The sequence below is a fragment of the Pantherophis guttatus genome, chromosome 1, assembly GCF_059756535.1.
Source record: "Pantherophis guttatus breed Tessera chromosome 1, ASM5975653v1, whole genome shotgun sequence".
Lineage (NCBI taxonomy): Eukaryota > Metazoa > Chordata > Lepidosauria > Squamata > Colubridae > Pantherophis > Pantherophis guttatus.
Window position 1 is genome coordinate 256,846,800 of NC_142063.1, and position 14,390 is coordinate 256,861,189.

The window sequence follows — 14,390 nt, forward strand, 5'->3', positions numbered from 1 at the left end:
TGCCAAGCTCCAGATCTCCAGTATGCCAAGCACAAAATATTGGGTAGGACTGTGTAGTTCCAACATACTCGGAAATAGTTAAGAAATTTACACCGTTTTGATACATAAATAAAATAAATTAGCCCATGGTCATAGAATAACAATAACAAAAAACTAGACCTTCAACCAGCAATGTCACTGATGGGCTTGGTTCTCTTCAGGTCATGACATTTTCTTAGTGATGTTCTCCCTTGTTCTTTCAGTGATTTGGGAATATTTTAATGCTGTCCTCCTGCCATCATATGCTGCAGCCAGGAATGGTGTAAATGTGATCACAGGTCCTATATTTGATTACGACTACGATGGCCTATATGATACACCAGAGAAAATAAGAAGGTAGGTAGATATCTCTCTTAGCTTTTTTGTGTGTGAGAGACTGTGTATTGAAATAACTGCTTTAATTTAATTTACAGGAACAAACCTCCTTTAGAATATGTTTTTCTGACTTAACAAAATGTATGTCCTGAAGACATGAGACAATTAGCCATTTATACTGAGCCTTTCAATCCCTTTGTGACTTCTTCCATATGTATCAATGCACTGTATTGGATTTTAACATGTGTAAACTATTTTCTTTTTAAAAATAAAATAACATTCAAATAAGTATTTTAATATGTATTTTATTTCAAAGTGTATGGAAGATATGTTGATATGGTATTTAAAAGCTGGTGGGTGAAACTATTTCAATGTTCACAATAAACTAAGAGTATTGGTTCAAGTTGGTATCATTACATTCTAGCATAGCATAGCACAGCACAGCACAGCACAGCACAGCACAGCACAGCACAGCACAGCACAGCACAGCACAGCACAACACAACACAACACAACACAACACAACATTCTGACAGTGTTGTGGGCAGCCCTTATTGGAGGCATCCGTAGAGAAGCAGGGGAGGGATATCAAAGGAGAAATGAATAATGAAGAAGTATTTTGTCACCCCTTTTACATGCACATCATGATATCCACGCATAACCATGAAACTAGTAGATCTTGTGTTGCAACAGTGCAATCCTGCTTCTATCGTATGAATGCCTCAAATCATGTGGAGCAGTGATGGGTTGCCCCAGGTTCGGACTGGTTCGCAAGAACCGGTAGTAAAACTGGCGGGAGGCTCCGCCCAGTAACCCAGACATCATCATAGGTGACCTGCGCATGCGCAGAAGCTTCTGCGCATGTGCAGAAGAATGTACGCCCATGAGCGAAGCCAGCGCGCACATGCGGGTGCGATGCAAACTGGTAGTAAAGGTAAGTAGAACCCACCCCTGATGTGGAGGTATCTTATTCATTGCTGTATTAAAAGTATACACCACTTTTCTGTAAAGAATGTCCATCACCATTTTAGTAGTAATTATAAGATTTAGAAAAGAGAAATACATTTCAAGTAGATTTTGAAAACATAATTCGCACATCATTAAAATGATATCTACCAATTGGAACAGAAAATGGAGAAGCCCATGATTTCTGTATCTATCAAATCTAATTTCAATAGTGTGATTTGAGAAAATAAATTTGCTTGAAGATCGTGAAGCCCAGACTGACTGAAAGGAAAAAAAATTCTCATACAAATAGTCTGGCCTCATTACATATAGTTTTAAAGGTTTATAACCAGTTCTTTGAATGTACCTGGAAATAATTCCACTAATAGCTTGTGGAATTAGTTTAGCAAGGGAGATCTGTTCCCTCTAAGAGGCTGCATTACTTCATTGCAGAGTCAAGTGTAAGTTAGCCTATGCTTGATACATCCTGATGGATTATATCCATCAAGCTTGCGGCCCACGGGCCGGATGTATCACATGCTGGCCACCCCTGTTTTAGTGAAGGGGAAAAAAGTCACGATACGTCACATGATGAAAACATGACACCATGAGGTTGACACCCCTGGGTTATATCTACTGGAATAGTAGATCATTTAAAGCTATAGTTTTGGTTTAACCAAATAGATGTATATTTCTTTGGTGTAGGGAGTATGCTCAGTACAACTAACAAGAAAATGTTGCTTTTCCCCCCCTCTTTTAAAATTAAATTTCAGGCACTCCACTAATTCAGCGGTCCTGATTCCCACTCACTACTTCATTACATTGACAAGTTGTAAAAATGTTTCCCAGACGCCTTTGCAATGTGAAGGATCCCTTGACGTTATATCTTACATTTTACCTCACAGAGAAGAGAACAGTGAAAGTTGCACAGTGAGTTCAACCTGTTAATATATGAAACATAATGCACAAAAGGTGCTGTTTTTTAAAAGTGCAAGTTTCTAGTTTTTATAATAGGTGTGGGCAGAGACTTGAAAATGTGACAAATATATGGGAAAAGTTTTGAAACAGGAAGGATGTTTTGCATAGCTTTTAATATAAAAAGCCTCATTTCTAGCCCTGGTATAAACTTTAGCACAACATTAGCACAGTCCTAATTATGGTTGATGTGGGCATTTATGTCATAGGGCTCTTACAGGTATTCAGTATATAAATAATTGGGATATTGCCACAAAATTATTTTTGCCCTTAGATAATCATTCCCCCCCTCCCCCCAATGGATCTCACATAGAGATTTCTGTCATGATTTTTTTGAAGTTTGATTTTCAGGCTGCAAGTAGCAATCATAGAAATAGGGGTAAAGTAAACACATATCAAATATGAAATTGATAATTGGGGTGGATAGTTAATACTCTAGGTGAAATAAAAAATATTCAAAGTCTTAGATCTTGGAGAGATCTTGGCCAAAAAAAAGTGTGTTGAAAATAATAAAATTTAATTTAAAAGAAACACAGGAGAAAAATAACACAAATTTTGGGCTCAACTGGGCTCATAACTCGAGGACTTCCTTGTTTATGATGGATGCAGGGTCCTGTGGCCCTGTGATGACCTTTTGCAGCCTTCTGACAAGCACGTTGCTAACACGTTACTAACTTAGCAACTGGAGGTATTCAGTTAACAATTGGTGGCAAGAAATGTCATAAAATGGGGCAAAACTCCCTTAACAACTGTCTTGCATAGCAACAGAAATTTTGGGCTCAATTGTGGTCGTATAAGTTGAGGACTAATAGGGATGCGGTGGCTCAGTGGCTAAGATGCTGTGCTTGTTGATCAAAAGGTCGGCAGTTCAGCAGTTCGAATCCCTAGTGCTGTGTATCAGGGTGAGCACCCGTTACTTGTCCCAGCTTCTGCCAACCTAGCAGTTTGAAAGCACATAAAAAATGCAAGTAGAAAAAATAGGGACCACCTTTGGTGGGAAAGTAACAGAGTTCTGTGCACCTTTGATATTTAGTCATGCCGGCCACATGACCACGGAGGCATCTTCGGACAGCACTGGCTCTTCAGCTTTGAAGCAGAGATGAGCATTGCCCCCTAGAGTTGGGAACGACTAGTACATATGTGCGAGGGGGACCTTTAACTTTAAGTTGACGACTACCTGTACTTGAAAAAAGATATTGGAATGATAATTGTTCATAAATGGAATATGAATCAACAATGTGACAGATGAGACTAAAAGAACTGGGCATGTTTATTCCTTAGATAGTGGTCACATGATGGTAATAGTTAGCATAGCACAGTGATGGCTAACCTTTTTGCCATCACGTGCCAAAAGTGGGAGAGTGCGTGGGGTCGCTCGTGTCCATGCCCATACCCATAATTCTATGCGCCCCACCCTCCGTGCATGCATGTGCAACCCCCCCACGCTCCCCCCACTTTTGGCATGCGATGGCAAGGTAGGCCTGTTTTTTGCTCTCCCCAGGCACCAGAGCCTTTCTAGGAGGCTGGGGAGGGCAAATGGCCTTCCCCACTCCCCTGGAGGCCCTCCGGAAGCCAGAAACAGCCTTTTTCCTGACTTCCAGTGGGCCAAAAAGGCCCGAAAATCAGCTGGCCAGCGCACGCATGCACGCCGGAGCTGAGCTCGTGTGCCCACCGATATGGCTCCGCGTGCCACAGGTTCGCCATCATGGGCATAGCATATAGTAACGGTTTTAAAGCATCTAAGGACATGTCACATAGAAGATGTAGTTCTGCGTTCTGTTGCGGCGCACAGAATAATTGCTTTAAGGAAGTAATTTCTAACTGATCATCAAGAACTGTTTCTAAATAGTGTTAACTGTTTAACAGTAGAAGCAATTACTAGGAAACATGGAGGAGCTTCCTTCCACTGACTGTTTTCAAACAATAGGATAGCCATCTGTCCTGCTGCTTTAATTTGGACTCCCACACTGAGCAGGGATAGGATCACTGAATTAAATTGGTCTATTTCAACATTATAATTCTGTGACTGTTCAGTTCCCGCTGTTATGGGAAAGCAGGCTAAATTGCTATATTACGACGGTGTAGTTGATACACTTATACAAAGTAGTCATATTGCTACAGGGAGAAGGTAAATCCTTTGTTGAAGGCCAACGTTTCTTTGTTTGCATTTGAGCATTCCCGAGAGTGGGAACATGACATAAATAATGATCAATAACCTGGGTTTTTTTAACTGCAGCAGAAAAGAATTTAATTCGTTAGGAAATACATTATAGGAATAGGCAAATTCTACCCAGCTAATTATGTTCTAGTAACAAGAGAGTCAAGTCATGTTCTCTTTGCATAAATTCCTGGGTATATAGGCAAATGGAAGTGTCCTGAATCATTTATCTTTAAAAAAAAAAAGAGGTAGAATGATAGACAAAGAAGTGATACAGAACAGGCCCTTAATTCTCTAGCTAAGCTCTCCTGCCCCCTTATGGTCAATAGGTCATGAGCTGTTGAAAGTAAGGACTATTAGATTCACCTTTCCAGCGACATTCCTTCTTGCTCTGGAGAACCTTCTCAAATCATCTTGAAAGCAATTTATCAATTTAGCATTGAATGTTTAAATTGCTACAATGTCCTACCTGTCAATGACTACTTCAGCTTCAACCACCACAATACAAGAGCACACAATAGATACAAACTTAAAGTGAACCGCTCCAAACTCGATTACAGAAAATATGACTTCAGTAACAGAGTTGTTAATGCCTGGAATGCACTACCAGACTCCGTGGTCTCATCCCAAAACCCCCAAAACTTTAACCTAAAACTGTCTACTGCTGACCTCACCCCATTCCTAAGAGTAAGGGGCATGCATAAGAGCACCAGCGTGCCTACCGTCCCTGTCCTAATGTTCCCTTTAATTGTACTCATTTTTTATATTCAATTCATGCTTATACTTATATATATAATCTAATATGTACTTGACAAAATAAATAAATAAAATAAATAAATATAAATATAAATATTGAGCCGCAGTGGTGCAGTGATTAGAATGCAGTACTGCAGGCTACATCTGCTGATCACTGGCAGCCAGCAGTTTGGCAGATCGAATGTCACCAGGCTCAAGGTTGACTCAGCTTTCCATCCTTCTGAGGTCCCAGATTGTTGGGGGCAATATGCTGACTCTGTAAACTGGTTAGAGAGGGCTGTAAAGCATTGTAAAGCGGTATCTAAGTCTAAGTGCTATTGCTATCTCAAAATATCTGCAACATGAACTAAAATAATTTTTTCTTTCTTCCAACAGGTTGGCAAGCCCGAATCCTTATGGGTCGAAGAAAGAATGAGATTTCATGTTGCTCGAGTTAGAGATGTGGAACTTCTTACAGGACTTAGCTTTTATCATGAAGGAAAGCAACCTGTGGGTGATATTTTACAGCTGAAAACATATTTGCCAAGTTTTGACAAAGCCAGAATTTAACTTTGTTGCGTTTCTGTACCAAAAAGAAAAAGAAAAGAGAGACTAGATCACAGCTTCGTAAACATGCTGGAAGATTTTCAGAAGATACTTGGAGCAAAATGGGAACAAGGAAGAAACTGTGCCACATTTTGTATCTCAGGGACATTTAATGGACCACCTATATCAGAGACAAATAGCTTTCAGCCTTATTATTCTCTTCAATGTGATAGAAATGTCTATACTGTTCTAAAAGCCTGTTTGCAGCATCAACGTAACAGATCAAATGGGATAAAAAACCCATCAGTTTTACAATGATTTCAACAGTATAAAAAGTGTTCAGGAGTTACTTTATTCTGCCTGAGTTGTTGTTGTTATTTTTTTTACACAGAGGCAGGAGCAAATTAACTGCAAGTGAACCCAACTGGCATGTATATTTCAAAAGTTATAAGTAATATACAACATTTTTTTTAATTGTCATTTTCTGAATGTTTTTTTTTCACTCTGTTTAATAAATAGAATATAATTTAATGGACGTTCTTAATTTTTTGGGAGGGAAATATCATACACATTTATGCATATCATTTCAGAAGTTCTTTTAAGATTAATGGGATTTACTTTCAGTTGCATGGTTATAGGATTACAGCTTTAATATACTGTGGACTGCATGTTGCTGAAAACATAAAAGATGATTGCATCGTGTTGGTGCAATACTTACATAATGTTCATGTCATGTTTTTGATACTGCCACCATATCCCCAGATACTGTTTCAGGGATCCTCAACTGCCAGTCTGCAGCCTAGTACTAGTCCGTGGCCCGTTAGGAACTGATCTACGCAAGGAGTGAGTAAGCGTGAGCGTGCAAAGCTCCATTTGCTCAAGCAACGGGAGCACACGTGAAACCATCCCCTTCCCTCTACCCTCGCTGCCACCACCATTACTGAAAAGCTGGAAAAGTTGGGGACCACTGCTGTATTTGATTAGCCATTCATACATCTGAACAGGCATGAGCAAGATTTGTGTATGTTCTGTGGCTGAATGCAAAGTGAATATCAAATTGAATGATTGGTTGATTGGATTAATCTCATCATTGTCTGTGAGACATTTCACATTTTACAACTTCTATCAACACATAAATATCAAACATACACTGTACAATAATACAGAATAGTATAATTTTAAAAAATCATAATATAAACAGTGGAATAATAAACTCTGTCGGTTCACATATCTAATGTTTTCTTTAAAAGCTCCATTTTTAATAGCTTATGGAAAGACCACAATGTAAGAACAGATTGAGTTCCCAAGTGGAAGAAATCCCACCACTGAAACACACTACTTCTGGCCTTCGTTTTGTGGAAGTGGGGATTAGTAGATATGCCAAGTTAGGCATAAATATATATATATTGTTGTTAGTTGCAAAGTCGTGTCCGACCCATCGCGACCCCATGGATAATGTTCCTCCAGGCTTTCCTGTCCTCTACCATCCTCTGGAGTCCATTTAAGCTCATGCCTACTGCTTCAGTGACTCCATCCAGCCACCTCGTTCTCTGTCGTCCCATTCTTCATTTGCCCTCAATCTTTCCCAGCATTAGGCACTTCTCCAGTGAGTCCTTCCTTCTCATTAGGTGGCCAAAGTATTTGCGTTTCATTGTCAGGACCTGGCCTTCTAAAGAACAGTCAGGGTTGATCTCCTCTAGGACTGACCAGTTTGATCGCCTTGCAGTCCAAGGGACTCACAGGAGTCTTCTTCAGCACCATAGTTCAAATGCCTCAATTCTTTGGCGCTCAGCCTTTCTTATGGTCCAACTTTCACAGCCATACATTGCAACTGGGAAAACCATAGCCTTGACTATACGCACTTTTGTTGGGAGGGTGATGACTGTTTTTTAGTATGCTGTCTAGATTTGCCATAGCTTTTCTCCCCAGGAGCATTATTCTTTTAATTTCTCGGCTGCAGTCCCCATCTGCGGTGCATAGGATAAATTATATAAATAAACATCCCATAGAATAAAACTCATTTACTCTATTATTCAATTTATAAACTCAATTATCTATGCCAGTCTGGATGATGAACAACATATTAAAAAAATATGAGAAGTCAGTAATTGAAATGCAAGTTTTATTCACAATAATGCTTTATTCAGTAAAGTTAATTTTTTTTCTCCAGTTCTACTGGCTTAAATATAGGGATGCAGTGGCTCAGTGGCTAAGACGCTGAGCTTGTCAATTGAAAGGTCGGCAGTTCAGCGGTTCGAATCCCTAGTGCTGCATAATGGGGTGAGCTCCCGTTACTTGTCCCAGCTTCTGCCAACCTAGCAGTTCGAAAGCATGTAAAAAATGCAAGTAGAAAAAATAGGGACCACCTTTGGTGGGAAGGTAACAGCGCTCCATGCGCCTTTGGCGTTTATTCATGCCAGCCACATGACCACGGAGATGTCTTTGGACAACGGTGGCTCTTCACCTTTGAAACGGAGATGAGCACCGTTCCCTAAGGTCAGGAACGACTAGCACATATGTGTGAGGGCAATCTTCACCTTTACCTTTACTGGCTTAAAAAAAATTCTTGACTACAAAATGCACTTTAATAAGCAGTATAAATCACAGGGAGGCTGTAGAACAGGCAAGGTCCCTTCCCATGTATCACAAGGACCATGAGGGTAGAGTGAAGAACGGTTTCTCCAAGTTTATGTGGAAGATAATATTTGGATGAGATTTATACTGTAGCAAGTTTCATGGAACAATATTGTGTCAACAGGAATTAAACATGTAATAAATACTCTTATGTTTATACCAAACATCTTTTCTGGGACTGAATGAAGGCTGACTGTTAACAAGATCCATTTATCAAAAAATAAAATACCTTGTTACTAAAGACAGTAGAAGGCCAGAAAAACACTTATGGCAGGTAACAATAAAGTCTCATACCTATTTTGAGGAGGGGAGGGGAGGATTATGATTACTTAAGGAATAATCGTATGCAATACAAACAGCTCCCATCTTTAAATACTGTATGAAGAAAGATTATTCCTGAAAAATATTTTTAGATACATTTTTTTTCCTTTGTTGAATTTTGAACCCTGACAATTTTTCCAAGGCAACTGTCTGTTGAAGTAGCAGGACACAACTAAAGGATTTTTTTGTGTGAAGAACTTGGTGCCTTCTGAGCTTTGTTGTTTGCTTCCAAGATGTTTCATTATCCAACTAAGTAATATCATCAGTGCTGGTAAGCGTGGGGTTTGCACCAGTGGTGAAATTCAAATTTTTTTACTATTGGTTCTGTGGGTGTGGCTTGGTGGGTGTGGCAGGGGAAGGATACTGCAAAATCTCCATTTCCACCCCACTCCAGGGGAAGGACACTGCAAAATCTCCATTCCTTTCCTACTCCTGGGGGAAGGATATTGCAAAAATCTCCATTCCCACCCCACTCCCATACCACTCAGAGGCGGTATTTGCCAGTTCTCCGAACTACTCAAAATGTCCGCTACCGGTTCTCCAGAACCTGTCAGAACCTGCTGGATTTCACCCGGGTTTGTACCCTGTTTAGTATAAACATCCAAGTTCAAAGAGTGCCAAGGGCTCAACCCTGAGTTACAGGGATTCCAATTCTCTTCTATTGGAATTCCTTTTTGTTACATAAGATAAGTCTAGTAGGAAGATAGCGGTACCTTCTTTCTTCGAAAGTATATAATTGAAATCACAAAATGCCTTTTTGAGGGAGTAGGAGAATTGTAAGTAAATACTGCCTAACTGATTGGTTTTCTTCTTTTCTTTTTTACTGATAACAATGATTAAGACCAATTTTTTGGAAGTCTGAGAATGTTTTGATTTGAATTCACCAATGATGTATGGTAAACTGAAAGAAATAACGGTTTCATACTGCCAACTGTTCCTTTAAGAATAAGGGAGGAAAACAAGCAAGCAGTTATAATACTGTATAGTACTGTATTATCTTCTTTCATGGATAATCTCTGTAACAATTGACCATAAGTAGATATCTAAGATAATGAGCAAGTCAAAGTCTATTCTTTTGGAATAAAATGCATTTCATAGGAGCCTAAGGAAATTATAGTAGCCAGAAATTGTCCCACCCCATACCGTGTTTAACTTGAATGCACAATATTTCAGTTTTTACACCTACTTATACCTGGTTCCAAATAATAGGAAAAGGGCAATAGAATTGGACTGATAAAAAAACAAAACAACAATGGCTGATGATGGCATCATATTCATGTATTGCACATAGTTTTTACAAGAATTGAGATATATTGAGACAAGATGGACTCTTATCAGGTTCTCAGAAGAAAAATCCAGGGGATTTTTCATTACCATTATGACAAACAATAATTTAAAGAAAAACAGAAGTAATATTAATTATTTGAATACAAAACTGAGAAAAATATAATCAGATGGTTACATGCAAAACTCTCCTTGCTTCACCCTTTGTTATCTCTAAACCTTTACTGTTTCTCTGGAAAGTGTAAGGATTGTTTTAAAGCCTGACTTACTTTTGATTCTTTACTCTGTGAGAAATTATTCAGCAAGACAGAATCACTGCCGGGGGGGTGGGGGGGTGGGGGTGGAGTTGGTGGTATATGCTATGTCGATCCCTGAAGTTCTGGTTGATGATAATGATGATCTCCTCTCCTTCCTTTGCTCAAATGTTATTGAAACCAATAACTTTCTGAAACTAAGTTCTCATTTATATGTTTTATAAATAGTTTGTAAACATTCTTCAACTCTACCACATGGGGTCAGACTGCCCTAATCATTTAGAACTTTTTTATGATAAGCTACCTGGTAGAAGGAAACGTGAATAGAATTACCAACATTGAACATGACAGCATGGCATGAACAAAAACATGGACTCTGGCACCCATACCTGCAAGTTTTCAAGTTTTATTCCAGAATTTGGACATAAAAACATGTCACCACATGGTATCTTCCTCTCAGAATCCAACCAGCTAGTAAATCTTGCCCACTTTCAGAGTACTCCATTATAGTCCGCTTCCTAACTTCAATCTTCCCCTACAACATGGGTGTCAAACTCGTGGCATCATGTTGCCGTCATGTGGTGTATTGCGACGTTTTTCCCCTTCATGGAGCTGGGGTGGGTGTGGCCTACACGTGACGCATCTGGCCTGCAGGCTGCCAGTTTGACATCCCTGCAGCCTACAAGAATAAATGAGTATACCATGATCACTCAACAGGCTCAGTACTCTTTACCTGAGAACTCTCAAGTGCTGATCCCAAAATATTACTTACTCTGAGCCCTTGAGTCACCGAGCTACAAATTTGAGTTTTACTATGGGGTGTGCAAATGGGCCTAATAGAAAACAAAGACTAGTATATTTGACTTAGAGCAATAAGTGACTGATGTATGTCTATAGCCACCATTTTCCACTGGAAACAAGCACAAAAGTCATAAGAATTGAATAATATCTTGAAATCTAGGGGGAAAGTTTATTTTTATTGACTGATTTCCTCAAGTTCTTATATGCTTCCAGATTGCTGCTTGAAAAAGCTGGGAAAATGCCAAACATTTGGAGAGATGTTATGGTAGAAAATAATTCAGGGGGAAGGATGATCTATGGAAAAATTTCAAGCCCATTCAAAGGAACAAAGTAGGAATCCTGGGCTGAAAAACATATATGGCCAAACCCTTTTCCTTCCCCAGGACTGGCCTACCATTAGGTAAAGTGAAAGTCACTTTGCCATCCTTTGTCATGAAAGGATGGCAAAGTGAAGGCTCTAAAATGTATTACTGCATTTTACTGCCAGAAAGAGAGACCGGTTACAAGCCAGAATAAGATAAACTTGATTTGAACAAGAGTTGCTGCTCTAACTCAGGTATCAAAATGTAAAGTATCAGGTGTGAAAATCCACACACACACATCTCTCTCTCTCTACTAACCATGTTTTCACTTATTCATTTAATGAGTGTTGCATAATTCAAATGATTCCTCCTAATCCAGTTTGTAATATAAAACTTACAATTCCGACTCAATAAAATCTAATTATTTTAGATTATTTCATATATTTATTTTTTAAAATGAACAATTCTTTTCCTGCCCACCAGGCCCCCTCTTTAAAAATTAAACAGGTTATTCAGGAAGGTATAGAGTTGTTCTGTGCATCCTTCTGTGCAGTAATGGTGAAATGAGGCTAGTACAGATTTCTCTGTAATACCGGCAATAACCCATTGCTCTGTTATTTCTGTGTGTTCAGTCACAGGGGCGTTGCACCTCTGGATAATGAGTCTTCCTGTATCATCCTTCAAGACAGCTGAGGAGAAGGTATGACAATGTGCCATAGTAAAGGCCTGCCAGTTTTTAGGTACCTCAAAATTAATAGTTTGGGAGACAGAATACCAGTTGGATTCACTGGCAATAAATGCTGGGGTCCTGGCAAGATTCAGCTGATACTGTGTGCCTACTACACATTGCTTACTTAGTGCTTTGGCCTGATCACATCTAATGCTTAATGGAAGACCTGGAGAGAAGTCCCAAAGGTGCTTTCTCAGGCGGTAACTGGACTTTCTTGTTTTTCTCTGAAGACGTTTCATCCAAGAAGCTTCTTCAGCTCTGACTAGATGGTGGGGAATGGAAGGCTTTATATTCCTTGCAGACAGCTAGTCATTTGCATTCTTTTAGGGAGTCATTGAGGACACTTGGAGGTTTATCTGTGTCCCCAGGGTCACCTGAATAGTGCAAATGTGTGTGAAGCCTTCTTGGTTGCAGGATGTTTTCTGTCCTGTGTCCGTTCACTGCTGAAGACAGGCGCAGGCTGTTGGGAATGACTCTGTGTTGTCTGCATCTCAAACTGAAGCACAAATGGTTCCTGTAATGGCAATTTTTGCCATTCCCCACCATCCAGTCAGAACTGAAGAAGCTTATTGGATGAGAAGTGAAATGTCTTCAAAGAAAAACAAGAAAGTCCAGTTGCTTCCTGAAAAATCACCTTTGGGACAACCATGACCTAGATGACTGAGAATCTCCATAGACACATGGAAAGAAGCTCAAGGATGATATTTTAGTTGCACTGCCTGTTTCCATATGGACTGAAAATTATCCCTCATGATTAATGAGGCATGCCCAAGGAGGGAAAAAGATAATCTGAGCAAACCAATAATCGAGTATGGTCACCCACATTCTAGCCTCCACTTTCATGAGGTCTGTCAGGGTGGCATAAGAGACACAGTTGGGGACTTGTAGGGCCAGTTTTAAGGCATTTCAATTGTATAAGTTCTACTGGTGCAAAACTAGAGAGGGGGCCTAACTGGACACCATAGAGAAATTGTGTTAATGACTTGGCTGCAAATAATTTGAGTCCTGCAGATATATAGTGGCACTTGAGAGTCTCTACAAGTGAAATGTCCATAATTCGTGGTATCTTAATGGATTCCAAATACTGGGTATGACTGTAACAAGTATTCTGCCTCCCAAACGACATACTTAACTAATCTCGAGGTACCTAAAAACTGGCAGGCCTTTACTGTGGCACATTTTCCTCAGCTGTTTTGAAGGACGATATATAGCCAAGCAGAACATAAGCATCTGTGTCATGCAACCATTAATTCAAAGTCATCTTAATAATCCAAATTGACCCCACTCTCCTAGGGTTTCCACGCCCATCTAAAAATATGGCACTAGGAGGAATCTCTTTCCTACTAAACAAGGTAGTCTTTTATTATAAGCTTTTAGACAGCGATTGGGGGTTATTAATTATCTGGAAAGGGTTAGATTAGATGACCGCTGAAGTTATTTCCAGCTTTATGATTCTACAATTCTCTGCTTCAAATTTAAGACAGGCAGATTTAATAGATTGTTTTGTACTGTTTCCTAGAGACCTGAAAGCTACCAATTAAAGCCAGATGTGAAAGACAGAATGAAGGAAGTCTGAGCCAGCCAAAAGTTTCGAGTTTTAGAAAAGAACACAGCTTTCACTGTCCATGGAGTTTTCTTTTGCTATTATAATGTAGGGTATAAAATTGGATTTGCTGTACTTACACAGTTTGATGTAATGGTTAAGATGTTGGCCTAGGAGTTCTATCATGTATGGACCATCTTCTTCTGCTGGTGTCACCCCAGTACTGGGTAGCAAAAAATGGTGATATGTCACAGAATAGAGGAGCCTCTGGCTTCTCACCTATCGCGACAAATCAGCATTTGTTTTGTACCTCTGCCTTGAAGCTGGATGTTGTGTCTGAGATTTTGTGCTTTTCCTATCCTTTCTTCTCCAGCTGGAAGAAAGCTTTTTGCCGTGTTCTTGCCATCTCACCAAGAAAGATGCAAAGCTGCTGTACTTTTCTGAGTGCATTTGAAGTTTACTGGCAGCAAGGACAAATGATGGGAAAGGAGCTTGGTGCTTGGTGAATACCCTTAAAATATGGAATGTGTGGCAGAAAACAGGACTAGAGATACCCAGCTTTTAAATCTACTGCAGCTCTCTGGGCAACTTTGGCCTGTGGTTGCCTCTTGTCCCAACCTGTTTCAGACAATTACGATAGGGCTAAATCTGAAGCAGAGGGACGTCTATATATGTGCTTTATGTTCCTGGAGAAAAGGTATTATATCAATCAACACAAAAGATTGTGTACACATTGATGCATTTCCCCCCCAAGATTTTTGCAGCCCAGATCTGGTAGCCCTAGCACAGAGATTTATATGTTCCAAATG

The 14,390-nt window shown here is 39.7% G+C and overlaps 1 protein-coding gene across 1 annotated transcript in view; it reads left to right on the forward strand.

Moving 5' to 3' along the window:
- LOC117666270 (ectonucleotide pyrophosphatase/phosphodiesterase family member 1-like) overlaps window positions 1-6,243 on the forward strand; it is a 50,744-nt gene extending 44,501 nt beyond the window's left edge. Inside the window, exons 23-25 of the mRNA XM_034418823.3 lie at window positions 243-375; window positions 2,072-2,228; window positions 5,563-6,243. Of these exons, the coding sequence (XP_034274714.1) occupies window positions 243-375; window positions 2,072-2,228; window positions 5,563-5,736 (464 nt within the window). The 3' untranslated portion in view covers window positions 5,737-6,243. The remainder of the gene's footprint in view (window positions 1-242; window positions 376-2,071; window positions 2,229-5,562) is intronic.
- Window positions 6,244-14,390: the final 8,147 nt, after the last annotated feature.